The sequence below is a fragment of the Manis pentadactyla genome, chromosome 3, assembly GCF_030020395.1.
Source record: "Manis pentadactyla isolate mManPen7 chromosome 3, mManPen7.hap1, whole genome shotgun sequence".
In the NCBI taxonomy this organism is placed as follows: domain Eukaryota; kingdom Metazoa; phylum Chordata; class Mammalia; order Pholidota; family Manidae; genus Manis; species Manis pentadactyla.
The window spans coordinates 29,415,489-29,429,629 of NC_080021.1; the positions used below are offsets into that span (position 1 = coordinate 29,415,489).

A 14,141-nucleotide genomic window follows, 5' to 3' on the forward strand; every position below is an offset into this window, starting at 1 on the left:
CTCATAAAAAATTATATGAAATATTTTAATTTTTTAAAAAGTTTTATTTTAAAACCCTCTTTACACTATTTTTTAATTTATTCAAAATTGTATAAGTAATTTTGGAATTATTTTAATAAAATATCTCACCAGTTCAATAAATATCCATCTGATCATTTAAACTAATTTAGATATGATTCATATATGAAGAATAAAATGGATCTTAAAAAAACCTTTTTAATATTATTCTTTAAATACATATGGCTGTATTCTATGATTACTTTTTATATGGCTTAGGTTTGTCTATTGTGCCCTTATATGACTGTTATAACATAAAAACTAAGACTATAGTGGAATACTGATAATTCTATTACTTTTACTTGCTCCACTAAATCCCCAACAGTATATAATATTTCATATCACTATCTTATTTTGGACTTGTAAGTCAATTATCAATGTGTTTCTTGTATTTTTTCTCCTAATTATTCCCATCCCCAATGTTGTATTAAAATTGGAATTCGAAATGAAAATAAATACTGTCAGCATGTTATACTACTTGTAACATCATATGATCAGGTAGTAGAGATTTTGACCGCTGCAGATAAATAATGCATGGGACCTGTATTATGGATTCACAGGAATTACTTCATTTATTCTGTGACTGATTACATCCATATTTATAGTTCCATCATTGTCAAGATTTTATCCAATCAACAAAAATTTATTGGAATTCTAGTTTCATGGAAATTATTTTCATGTGTTAAGATTTAATAGGATGATAGAGCGTATAGTTGACAATTAAAATTACTTTTCTAAGGTATACCTCTGCACGTGCATGCACACAGAAACACGTACACAGACTGATGATTTAAAGACAGCAGTATTATGATTGTATCTGTCCTATATGTCTCTCCTTTCATTTATATTCAAGCAAAGCCAACTAATACCACTGTTTTTCTTACTGAATAACTGAAGACTATAAATGAAAATTGGCCTTTGGGGTAAAACTGAGTTCTTTATTGATAATTGCAACAAGAATAAGATGCAGTTAAATTTCCAAATGAGTAGGTTGACATTAACAGTATAGCTGAAAAATAATTGCTCTTGGGTCGTTTCAAAAGTACTTAAAGTGACTATGGTCTTTCACTGTTTCCAATTATGAAACGCTATTGCAGGAGTTGCTCTTATTAGTAGAGTGGGATGAGGCAATAAAGCAGTTCATAGAAATGCAGAGTATTTGGGAAAAGCCAACACTACTAGAATAGAAGAATTATTACACTAAAAGGACAATCCATCTGATACCATTATTTACAAAAAATGGTGCTAAATTATAAAATATCAATTGTGAGGAAAATAAATCAGTAAGGTTGATTGGTTTAGAGTGTTAATATTGGTATCTTGGCATACTGAGAATTCTAATACAGTATCATGCGTAATTTGTCATTCTCTACACTATATAGTCACATTAAATTATTCTTCAAGCACACTTGCTTATCACTCTATTATGCATAAAAATTGTTTAAATACTATTAAAATAAACTATTTCAAATTAAATACAAAAAAATCTACCTTTTAGTATATTCAGTTCTTAAACTTAACTAGAAAAGGAAAATCAGTTCAGTTTAATTTCTTTCTGCTACTAACTAGTAACATAACTTCAATCATTCCCACACTTGTTGGAATTTTAGTATTCGACCTAAAAAGCAATAGAATGAAAAGGTACCTAAAACTAATTATCTCTGCACCCCTCGCATGAAATTGTTAATCATTGTCTATATACTCATTTTCCTATTATTGTAGCTTATTTTGACATTCTCAATCATTCCATTGCATTAGTAAAAGTACTTTAAATATACTTTCACATAAAAGTGGTCTTCTTTCTATGTTGTTTGAAGTGATTAAATCTGTTATGTAATAACTGAAACAAACATTCTGTTTTGTTTTCCCCCTCCCCCACCCACTGCTATCAGCTGTTAGCTGTGGTCACCCTGGTAGTCCAATTTACGGAAGAACAAGTGGAAATGGATTCAATTTTAATGATGTGGTAACATTCTCTTGCAATATTGGGTATCTTATGCAAGGACCAACAAAGGCACAGTGCCAGGCCAACAGGCAATGGAGCCATCCTCCCCCAGTGTGCAAAGGTGAAAGTCTGAATATAGTCTCCTTTAGAGTATGACAGTAATGTGTCTGTGAAAATATAGATGATTACATTTGAAATAGCTTGGGCAGAACAGTAGGAATTTTTCAGGGAATAAAACAAAAAAGGTCTAATGTTGACACCATCTCTTCAGCAATGCTTTCCTTTTTCCTTAATTTTTAACCTTTGTTTTAAAGTTAAACCCGGTAGGCCTTATTTCAGCTGCTTAACTTTATTGTCTTGTACCTATTTTATGACTGCATATAAAAAGTCATTAAGATCATTTTACTTATGATGTGCTTCATAATTAATGGAACTTATATTTGGCATTTATTTTCTTCATATATTTGGAAAAACTATGAGGTCTGAATAGCCATGATATTTGTGTTGGGAATTTATTTATTGCTTTCTCAATAGAAACAGATCAAAGAGAATTTTTTGATCTTTTTCCATTTTGCAAAGAAGTATGATATACTTCATATCACATCATAAAAAAACAACCAAGTTACCATTTTTCTACATTTATTATGGTTTAACTGTAGCTGAAAGGCATCATTCTTTAAATCTGTACTCGGCATAATACTTATGGAGTTACTATTGTTCAAAATATTTTTGCAAAAGTCTTCCTTTTTTTCTCCATTTCAAACACACGGTTCTCACATCATAATCTAGATTACCAATTTTTATTTCTGAAATCTTTGGTTTATTTAGTTAAAATTTACCTTTGAAACTAAATTCCTAAATTTCTAATATTATTCTATGTAGTTATATGTATATTATTCCAAACATACCTTTCAAAATTTGTCATTTGCTTAGTGGTGAACTGTTCTGATCCTGGAATTCCTGCCAATTCCAAAAGAGAAAGTAAAATAGAACATGGAAATTTTACGTATGGCACTGTGGTGTTTTATGACTGCAATCCTGGATATTTCTTATTTGGATCTTCAGTTTTGATATGTCAGCCAAATGGACAGTGGGACAAACCTTTACCAGAATGTATCAGTAAGTAGATAATTTGAATTCTTCTCAAGAAAATGCCATGGAAGCTGCATGGATGTTCATTTTCTTATTAAAGATCGAAAGCTATCTATCAGAAGGATTTTGTTTTTAATTATCACTTTATTTTTCATATCCTTATATTCTGCTGACTGAATGCACAATTGCCATTTTTATTAGTATTCGGGTGATGAATATATCTCTATCATTCTTTGATTTTGAACTTTAACAGGGCAGATAGAAAATGACAAGTAGATATCTTTCATACTCTATGATATTAGTATAGTAAGAGGCAAATACATTTCTATTTTATTTTGTACTAATATTTCAAATTTCATTTAAGGCAATATTAGTCTTAGTGTAAACAGTCATCAGGGTTTCAGAACACTTGAGGACTTAACAAAGCTATTGACTAAGACTTATTGATCTTAAATATTTGTCATATGAGGACACATAATCATATGAATGCAGTAAATGTTAATACATATTGTCTTTCAAGTCAGTGAACATTTGAGTGTGTTTTGTTGTATGTTGTATTGGAGTTGTAGAATATAAACAAATTATAGCAGATACATATGTAATTAACATGTGCATTGAGAAAATGATTTAAGAGAAATAAATAAAAATTTTGTGAGAATGTAGAGTAGTGAATATGAATTCTAGGAATTCAGTCAGAGTGTAGGTCTCAGGTACAGCTACATCTCAAGGAATTAATGAATCTTGGACATGATATGAACAAATCCTTACAGATCAAATGAGTAGCATGTCAAGAAATCATTGTGCAAGTAATTCTTGGTGATATGAAATTTCTACTTTATGAAAGTATTTTATGATTATGTTTTCCTTAGAGGCAATTTATGTTCATGTGGTGTGATTTTTCAAAATTTTGTGAGATCATACATGTACCCATGAAAAAACAAAACTTCATGCTATGTCTATTAAATATCAGATTCTATGCAAATAATTAAGTCAGTTGTTGACCCATGGCTTAAATGTATTTGATTTCTTTTTCTACAAAACTACTGCTCTAGTAGTTTGACTAATTCACTTACTTGGCCTTTTGTGGCTCTAACAATAATCAAAAATCTTCCATAGGACATGTAAACATGAACTTCTCCAGCTTTTCTTAGCTCTCTTACACTTTCCACCTTTCTTTATTTCCTGGAGTAATTACTGGTAGTGTGCTAAGTACTCAAGGGTTTAATTAAGGTTATGTCTCCTTGTGTGCTGTTTAAAATTCTAGAATCACATTACACTCAATATTTTTCAAAGTTACAACTAAAAGTGGGCACACAGTAAATTCCCAAGCTGCCTCTAGTTTATAAATTCTACACTATACTGACATCTTCTGCTGTGCTCAGCAGTGTTTTGGTTATTAACAAAGCCACAAATATTTTCCTTGTATAGCATAGTTTATTCAGTAATGGCCTGGGATGGAATTATTCTAGACTACATATCAGATGGTGTGTCACACATCCATCTTCATTCCCTTTCCTTTACCCTCAAAGTTCTTTCCTTTTGATTTCTGTAGGGGTTCATTTTCAATCATATATTGCATACTATGTCCTTATTTAGCCAATTCTTGTTACTCTTCTCCCTAACGTGCACATTCTTGTGCAGACACATAAATACTTCCAGCCCATGTACATATACCCCACACATGCAGACTTACACTCTCAATTATTTGTGCTTACCCAAAATGTTCCTGTTAAACTCATGCTCAGGGTGAATGGGTTAACAGAATTGCTCCTATAACTGCAACTTCCATTTTATCTTTTTAAAAGCCATCTTTCACGTGCATACTTGATTTCTGGAAATTGGATATTTTTAAGCAGATAATTTACTTCTAATTTATTTTATAAAAAGTTGGTGCAGGTTGTTCGATAGGAGATATAAAAAAATTTTATATTCAATAATTATGTATTGTAGTGGTTGACTGTGGACACCCTGGCGTTCCTCCTAATGCAGTCCTGTCTGGTGAGAAGTATACCTTTGGGTCCACTGTTCACTATTCCTGCACAGGAAAGCATACCCTTCTAGGCCAGTCATCAAGGACTTGCCAATTAAATGGACATTGGAGTGGATCCCAACCTCATTGTTCAGGTACCCCTTGGAGAATCAGGAAATGTGTGTTAGAAATTACATTATTATTATTATTATTATTATTATTATTACTATTAGGAATATATACACAAAGCAATCTAAAGAGTTAATATAACACAATTATCTTTTTAAAATTTCATGACAGAAACTATAACATTGTTTATGCATTTATTAGAATAATTCTTAAGGTAATATAAATTCAGACTGAATCATACTTATCTTGTCAATGGTAAATTACAGTATATGTTTTGAACTGTGTTGTGGATAATGGTTTTAAGATGCTACTCTGTGTAAAGTGGTTATGTTCATTAAAATGATAAACTGCTCAAGTTTAAGTAGCTATTGCATGTTAACAGATACAAAATAGTTTCCCTGAGAAGGCAATATTATATCAGTGATTTTCTGTTAGAGGTCAGTTCTATTAAACTTTATACACAATTGATTACTTAATAGCATACCTTTTAATAAAGCCCTAAATATTTTGAATTAAACTAAGTCAAGTTTTGTGAAAGATATGTATCTATCCTTTGTTATTAGTAGGTAATATATAATGCCCAAGTATCTATAACTGCAGTAAGTATCTTTGGTTAAGTGAATAGTAAGTCTATTTTCAATTAATAATTTGTTTACAGAGTATTTGAGAAATCTTTTTTGAACTAATTAAGCTACTGCTTTTCTTCAAAACTTCAAGTTTTAGATCTGTAAGTTCTCCCTGTTTGATACTACTTACTCTATTTATTTTGACCCATTAACCAGATATTGGTACTTACTTTTTTCACTGTTTTATTTATATATTGTCCATTATCTTTGTATTATTTTCTATCAGTGGAAATCATGCTGATAGCTTTTTAGTTGTTTTATATTTTTTTCCCTTTAAGAGGTAAATGTTGTAAAACAGTTACTTCTTGCAGAATCTCCTTATAACTACGGTTAATCCCTATGAAGTGACTTCCTGGGACTTTAAATTTAATCTGTAGATCTAAAAATCTATCATTTTTGAGCATGACTATATACAGTTGATTTTAATGAAAATTAAAACTCTTATCTTGAAGTAACAGTTTATTAACTTACTCAACTGATTATCCATAAAAAACACATGAACTTACACACATACATCCCAATGTATTAGGAAACTGCTACTGAAGTGCACAGATATTTAAAAGTGAAATACTGATCTTAAAGTTTTGTGTGATTGTTAGTATTACATCACATGAAAATGAGTTGCAAGAAGGATTCCAAATACACAGGGTATGTCAAAGAAGGCCTCCAGACAGACAGTATTTTCAGTGCTTAGGTATTCAACTTTCCCTCCCTCTCTGTCTCTCTCTTTACATCTACTAATCCTGTGGCAACTTTGGTTAGAATTATTTAAGAAATGATAAAGGGACTGAGTAAATCCTTAACCCTAAAATAAAAAATGAACATGTAAATATGAACAAAATATCTAAGTTCCTTAGTAGGAACTTACATCAGAGTTCTACTATTTGGATGTTTATAATTTATTTTTATATTTCCATATGTGAGAAGTACGCAGTTCATTTATCTATGGTTGGTGGTCCTTATAGAGAAAATTAAAGGGTGGAAGTTTAGGCTACAAGAAATACTATATTGTAACATTTACATTTTCCCACACATCACAGTTCTAATTTAACAACAACAAAAAAAAGATTTGTAGTAATTAGGAAATTCAAAGAAGGAAACATGCAAATTACCAAACCTAGTTTTTTAATTTTAGTTTTATAAATCCATTGCTATTTGAGTTATAAATTTTTCACTAACTTGGTTATTAATCAGGTTCTGGAAATACTAATGACATGTCCTTAACCTATTTAATAACTCTCATTATCACTGATATGAAAAATAACACCATAATCTGCAATTATTTTCTTTTCCATTTCGTCTTTTTCTTATGACAGGAGTCAGATGGGAAATAATGGATTATGCTTTTATCCAGTCAACTTACCATGTTAAAACAGAGCATGCACAAAAACAAATGCCCTCAGGAGTGTTGAGCTAAGTCGTGAACAGAGCAAATGTTTATTGAAATAACTTGAACTGTACTGTATTACAGGTGATGCTACTGGTACATGTGGGGATCCAGGTGCTCCTGGTCATGGTTCTAGACAGGAAAGTGATTTTAGAACTAAAAGTTCTGTTCGTTTTGCATGTGATACTGGTTATATCCTTCATGGTTCAGAAGAAAGAACATGTTTAGCCAATGGGAGTTGGACTGGAAGGCACCCAGAATGCAAAGGTAATTGCAAACAGAAACTAAATACATAGAAAGTGCTGGAATTTAATGTGTATCCAAATTTGGTTGGTTACTACTAGTGAAATTACTACCATTTCTTCCTATCCTCAACCATGGAATCAAAGCAGTAGTATTCCAGTTTTGCTAACACCATCCTTTAAGAGAGCTATGATAGGTAATAATTATTTAGAAAATATCTCCTATAGGTTATTTATAAGCAAACATTGTTCATATCATAGCAAACATCTGTATTGGAAAAGTTAACATTATTTTTTTACTCCTTTATATCACCATGCTCTATATCATAGACACTGTCAAAAAAATATAATAGTAATAAGTTGTCTTTATATCAACATTACTTTAAGATCTATTTTATTTTTCAGGTTTTTAGAAATGTAAAAATATAGAAAGATGCCTCAACAATCAATGAGATTTTTATTTATAGAATACAATTTCTAGTAACTAAATTCTTACAATTTTGGGTGTTTGAATAAAATTATTAATTGTTTTTATTGACTAAAAGATAATATAATTAGATCTTTACAAGATTGGCTAGAAAGTGTAATGTTGGAAAACTATCATTTTAATTTAAATTGTTTGTTTTGAGTTGATTTTAATGCAGAAACTATTTATGATAAAAAATTATTTGATATTATGCCAAATGTAATGGTTTTATAAATAGGAAATAATTCCCAATAGAATTTGCTTGACAATTTTTTGACTGATTGTATTTCAGAAACTTTTTATTATGTTTAAAATTAGTATCCGTATTCTAGGAAAGGCAGTTATCTTTTTTATTAACTGAACCAAATTTAATAATCTTAAAAGAGAGTTGCAACTCAGTTACTATTATAAGGAGAGGAATTGAGGAACCAAGTTGTTGAGTGAAAGACAGTAAGACTAAACTGTTCACATCATTTCTCAAACTTATTTTCCAAAAGCAAAATCTCTGTAATGATGTACATTACAAGAGTGATAGCTAAGCCAACCTTTCGTTCAGCTGAACTGAAGAATACTCTTTAGATGAAATGCAACCTGGTGCTGCTTGTTAGTATACACATTGGATAAAATGTACCTAAGAGTTGTAGCAAATATAACAGAATTAATAGTTTTCTCATAAGTCGAGCTCATATAAGTCATTTAGAAAAACAGATTCTAGTGGGTGAATGGATAGAGGAAATGAACAGATAATAAAGAACAAAAGAACATTGCAACCTTACAGAAAAAAATTCTGCATACTTCTTAACAGAGAATTTTAACTATCAAATCATCATTTTAACTTGTTTTAATATGAAATTGTGATGTGTGTTCAGTTTCCAGAGGATTTTATTTTTATTTTTAGACTAATTTGATGAAATGCATTTATATTCATACAGTATATATAGCTTTGATTTATGAATTCCACTTTTCTGGATTTTTTTCTTAAGTAAAATAAAATATTAAAGAAACAATCATAAAGATACATTTTTAAATTTCTAAATGATTATAGCAACAACTGAAAACAACTAGAAAATGGAAAATATTGCATAAGGAAAAATGTATTTACATGATGTAATTGTGTATAGTCAATAAAATATTGTTATAAAGGCCATGAAGCAATATGAGAAAATGTAAACCATATAAAACTCAATGAAAAAATAAGATTCAAAATTATACATTCTGTTCAAATTATAGAAAATTATATCCATTTGAAAGAAAGTATTAAAGGCAATATACAAAAAATTATAATACAATAGAGTGGTTAACTTTATAGTATACCCAAATGTTTTACAATGGTATATTACTTTAATAACTTTAGTTATAAAACATAAAAGCTTTCCTAGAAACAAATATGAAAACAAAAGTATCAAATGCATGTGTTAAAAAAATTTAATAAATAGAAAAATACAGATTTAAAGATTATAGCATTTTTTAACAAGCTGCCAAAGTTTTTAAAAATGACAGCACACTGTGTTGGAGATGTGTGACAGCAAGCAATTTTTTACACTGTTGATACAAGTGCATGTTGTTATAATATCTTGGGCAGCAATATATGCTTTAAAAATTAAAAATAGTTTTCAAAAATTAAAATTATCCAGAAATTCCACTTTCAGAAATTTATCTTAAAAACAGACCAGTGTACACAGTTGTATAGATAAGCTAAAGTATATTATAACCAAAATTGAAAGAGAAATAAAACTAAACAATGTTTCATGTTATCCACAGGGGATTGGTTATATAAATTATGAATTTTACATATAATAGAAAAGTATCCTCTTATTAACTTTATAAAAGAAAGATGTCCTAATTATAATGTTAAGTAGGGAAATTAAGATTATGAAACAGCATAGTTCTATTTTTAAAAAAGGTAAAATGTTGGTACTGTCTACTCCGTACTTAGCACAATGCCTGAAATAAACATCAAAATTAATGCATATATCCATTTATGTATATGTATATTTATACATACATATGAAATCTAAGTGTATATATAAATGCTTTATCGAATGTTGTCTCTTAGTGGGGAATTTGTAAGTGATTTTTAATTTCTTCCTAATACTTTCATTTATTTTTTAATACTCTAGAAATAGCTACTTTTCACCTTGATAAAAGGAAAAAAAAAGTACAGTAATTTTAAAATAAAAATTTTCTCTAGCAACAAAAGGCAAACATATAAAATATTCTTCATATAACATATCATTCACCCAAAAATTCAACTGACAAAAATATATTATATTTAAGCCATTCATTTACCAGCCTAGATCCAATACTCTCATTATATGAGAATCAACCTCAGGAACTTGTACTAGATGAAAATTCACCATTAACTAGCTATGTGATCTTGGGCAATTTACTTAATCTCTGTGGGCCTTAGTTCCCTCCTAAGAAATGGTAGTGTTATTCTCTTAGCATCTCTGTAAGGTTGAACAATACCGGAAAAGTTGTGGCTATCATATAATAGATGCCCAACGAATGTTGTATTAGGTTGGTTGACAGCTGAAAAATTACTCTTTCTCAGAGAGATGGCTTTGTCAGCAAGGTCTAATCATAAGAGACTCCATTTATATGCAACAATAAGCCCCACTTCCCCTAATATCAATATTACAGAGGCAAAGTCATTGCTGCTTGTCTTCATTGTGTCCACAATGCTTTCAACTCTCACTCAAGATAGATGATGCAAGCATTTTAAGTTAATTTTACTTGTGTTTAATTTAAATAATATTCAGGGTAAGAGAAATGCATGGAATATGTGTTGTTTTCTAAGTTTTCTATCTACACATACATATGCACAAACATACAATACCACTACAAAGCACTTAAATATTCAAGATGCAGCAAGTGATATGCAAAGCACTTTATGAAACTATAATTATATTTCATATTCATAAAGATAGCCTTAATTTCATAATGTACTTAAATGCCTTCTTACAACAAAATTTAGTATTGATTTTGACATTGGCTTTCTTTTAAGATATTTTAAAAATTCACTTGTGGCATTGATGGCAAACAGTTAAACATAATTCAGAATAGTTAATCATATAAGGCATTTGTGTTTGTGACTCCTATTTAGGATACATCAAAACTTAATAGAGTTTATGATACATCAAAACACAAATAGAGATTATGAAGTTTAAATGCAAATCAGTTATATATACTTACATTAATAAAAATACACATGGGTACTTACAGTATTTAAATTAGTTCTTTTATATCTGTCCTCTTAAACATATAATTGTAATAAATCTGTGTTGCATCTCATTATTACAGATATTACAGTTTTACATGAGTTGCTTTTTAGGCAGAGACTCTTATAATCCTTCTTTGAAAGATATTGTGGTATCCAAAGGCAAGACTCTCCACTAATTACTTTGTAAAGTTTTTACCAAAGCTAGTAACAAAGTCTTAAAAAAATAACTGTTATGAGATTTGCCTTCTAGTAAACTAATAAAATCAATATAAATTCATCTTGAATTTCAGTGATTTGTAAAAGAAAATTCAATGCTTACTTTAGAGGATTTTATAGCTCCTTTAGATAATTTGAAGTCATTAATTTTTTGTGACAAGATTTCTAATTATACTATATATATATGTATACATATATATATATATATATGCTCTTAACCATTTTGTTTTGTAGCTGTACAGTGTGGTAACCCAGGAACAACAGCCAATGGAAAAGTCTTTCGGATTGATGGCACAACATTTTCTAATTCAGTCATTTATTCCTGCATGGAGGGATATATCCTTTCTGGACCTACAGTTAGACAGTGCACAGCTAATGGAACATGGTCTGGAACCTTGCCTAACTGTACAAGTAAGTTTCTTCTCAATATTTTAAAATAATCAGTTATGTGAAAACATTTGAATATACAAATGAGTATGTGTGTATTTTGTAATTAATCAAACCATGCAAGGTTTGGAATATTTGTATTGTCTTTCAGATTAAAAGACGGCAGTAGTGTTATGGTTAGAGTGTACACTAGTGACTTTAAAAATCAGTTGGCTTACCAAGGTACTATATTGGCAGAGGAAAGGAGGATCACAAATATCAGTGCTATTAAATATAATTTAATAGTATTTTAAGAGTAAAGATGAAGAGTAGCTGTGATCAAGATTAAAAATGCAAAGGATGCAGTTTTATTTTGTCAATCTAACATACACCAGTAAACTGATTTGGTTTTAAAAAAGTGTACTGATTATTTACAGGTTGTTGCACTATTATAGGAAGTCCTGGTAGCTGCTTTGTCCTCTTGATATTTTAAAATATATATATAGGATTTTAGAGATTCTGTATTATAATCAATTTCCCACATAAAGAAATTTTTTAAATTTACTTAAAATTCCTATCTATAATAAGTGCTGATGTATGGAAGAAAATAGAATTTATTAAACCAACAATAAGAGATACACTGGAAAGTTATGATTGTATATATTTTTAAGAAGAACTGCAGTGTCATCATTAAATCATGAAATTTTTAAAAAGAAGAGCTGTTTAGGCTATGTTCAGATACACTAGGAGTCATGAGAAGTTGCTAATGCCTCTCTAGTGAAAGACTTGTGGAGGCTAATAGGAGTGCCTTGTATATTGCTGTTCAGACAGATGATAGGTACTTTTGCTGTGGGGGCCTCACTGAATGTGGACCAATTTATAAATAACAACATAAACGGGCTTAAATAAAATTTGTCAGTGAGGAACATGTTGCTTCCAGGACCCAAAAGGTATGGGACTTTTTCTAATGTTGTGGTATTAAGAAGGTCAGTAGCTTTTCTTGGCAGTGTTGATCATGGAACAGCTCTTGGCCAACCCAGTAATTTCCAGAAATGTAACTGAAAGGACAGACCTTAAACTATGGTAAGCCAATAGCCTATTCCCCTCCTTTGTTTTAACATTAGCTCTTTTGTATTTGTGTTTCCTGACTGAATGGCTCCAGTGAATCTAATCAGAGGAGGATACCATCAAAGTAGTGTCATGTGATATCTGTGATGCTGGAGAAAGTTGGTTGTAAATACTGTGACTGCTAAGATTGTGTGTGATGGCAGGACTATTGAGATACCCTGTGTGTATTGTAGCTCTTCAAAGGTGAAGGAAGGCAAACTATGGCTAGAAGGCTGCTGAAATAAGTTCATAATAGAACATGTTGCCAAATCTGTAATAGCAAAATTTTTCATGTTGTTGATTGAAATCAGTAATGAGTGATACTCCTGTCCTGCGTCAGCACAAGATTGTTACACTAAACTGTTGGGTAGTTCTTGAGCCCATCTTGGGTGGTTTCCTCAGGCTGGTCAGTATTCCACTGAATATTCAAGTTCTCTTCCTAGATCTCCAGAGATCTCTTGCTGGATGTCCTCTTCATCTTCTGTCTCTCAAACTCTGTCCACTTTGTTCTCTCTTGACTCCCAGATCTATCTTTTCAACTCAGGGAGTCAGCAAGGCTCTGCATGGGGCCCTCCTCGCTGTGCCACACCTGCAAACTCTCTCAAGGCAGTAAGATGGGGCAATCACATGACTTTCCAATTTGTTTTCTGTCACTCAAGGAACACTGTGCTTTGCTACCTGATGAAACTTCTTTTTTTCCCTCATATTCCATCTTTTTTTTTAGCTTTTTAAAATGCCAAGTAAATTCTTCCATTTCTCTGTCTTAAAGAAGTCTTCCTACTTTGAAAATGTATTATTTTTGTGATACTGAACAATACAACAATTAACAAATATGCTTTACTTTTTCCATACTACACCACCCCATCTGAGCCTTTCAAACTTTTACCTACTACCTCTTAAATATCAGCTGAAAGAACACCTTTGACAAATGCCTTCTCAGGACACTTCTTCATATTAGCTAAAAGTGATCTCTGTATACTTTATGACTCTTATGACAATTACCGATACAACTACACTGAAAACCTCATAGGGCAGGAGTAACTGGGTCTGCTCATCTCAGTGACCCTTTGGGGTGGAGCACAGCACCTGATGCATAAGAGTTCATTCAGTGAATAGTTGTTGACTAACTGAAATATCTCTATTATAAGTTTTATTTTCTCTATTAGTATACATGAATTACCATTCTACTCCATATTTAAATACTTGCAAAGAAGGCTTGTGATTTTATAGATAACATATAGTTCCTGGTAGATAGTATGTTTCAACATATAGTTATCAAAAAGACTGAAATAATGAGCATGTATGCAAAGTAAAAG

The 14,141-nt window shown here is 30.7% G+C and overlaps 1 protein-coding gene across 5 annotated transcripts in view; it reads left to right on the plus strand.

The window, feature by feature from the left end:
* The window catches only part of CSMD3 (CUB and Sushi multiple domains 3), a 1,218,504-nt gene that overhangs the window by 1,159,498 nt on the left and 44,865 nt on the right, over nt 1–14,141 (plus strand). For all 5 annotated transcript variants that reach the window (XM_057497816.1, XM_036876426.2, XM_057497817.1 and 2 more), the window contains 5 exons: nt 1,950–2,123; nt 2,936–3,121; nt 5,045–5,218; nt 7,290–7,472; nt 11,587–11,763. In XM_057497816.1, coding sequence (XP_057353799.1) covers nt 1,950–2,123; nt 2,936–3,121; nt 5,045–5,218; nt 7,290–7,472; nt 11,587–11,763 — 894 coding nt within the window. The remainder of the gene's footprint in view (nt 1–1,949; nt 2,124–2,935; nt 3,122–5,044; nt 5,219–7,289; nt 7,473–11,586; nt 11,764–14,141) is intronic.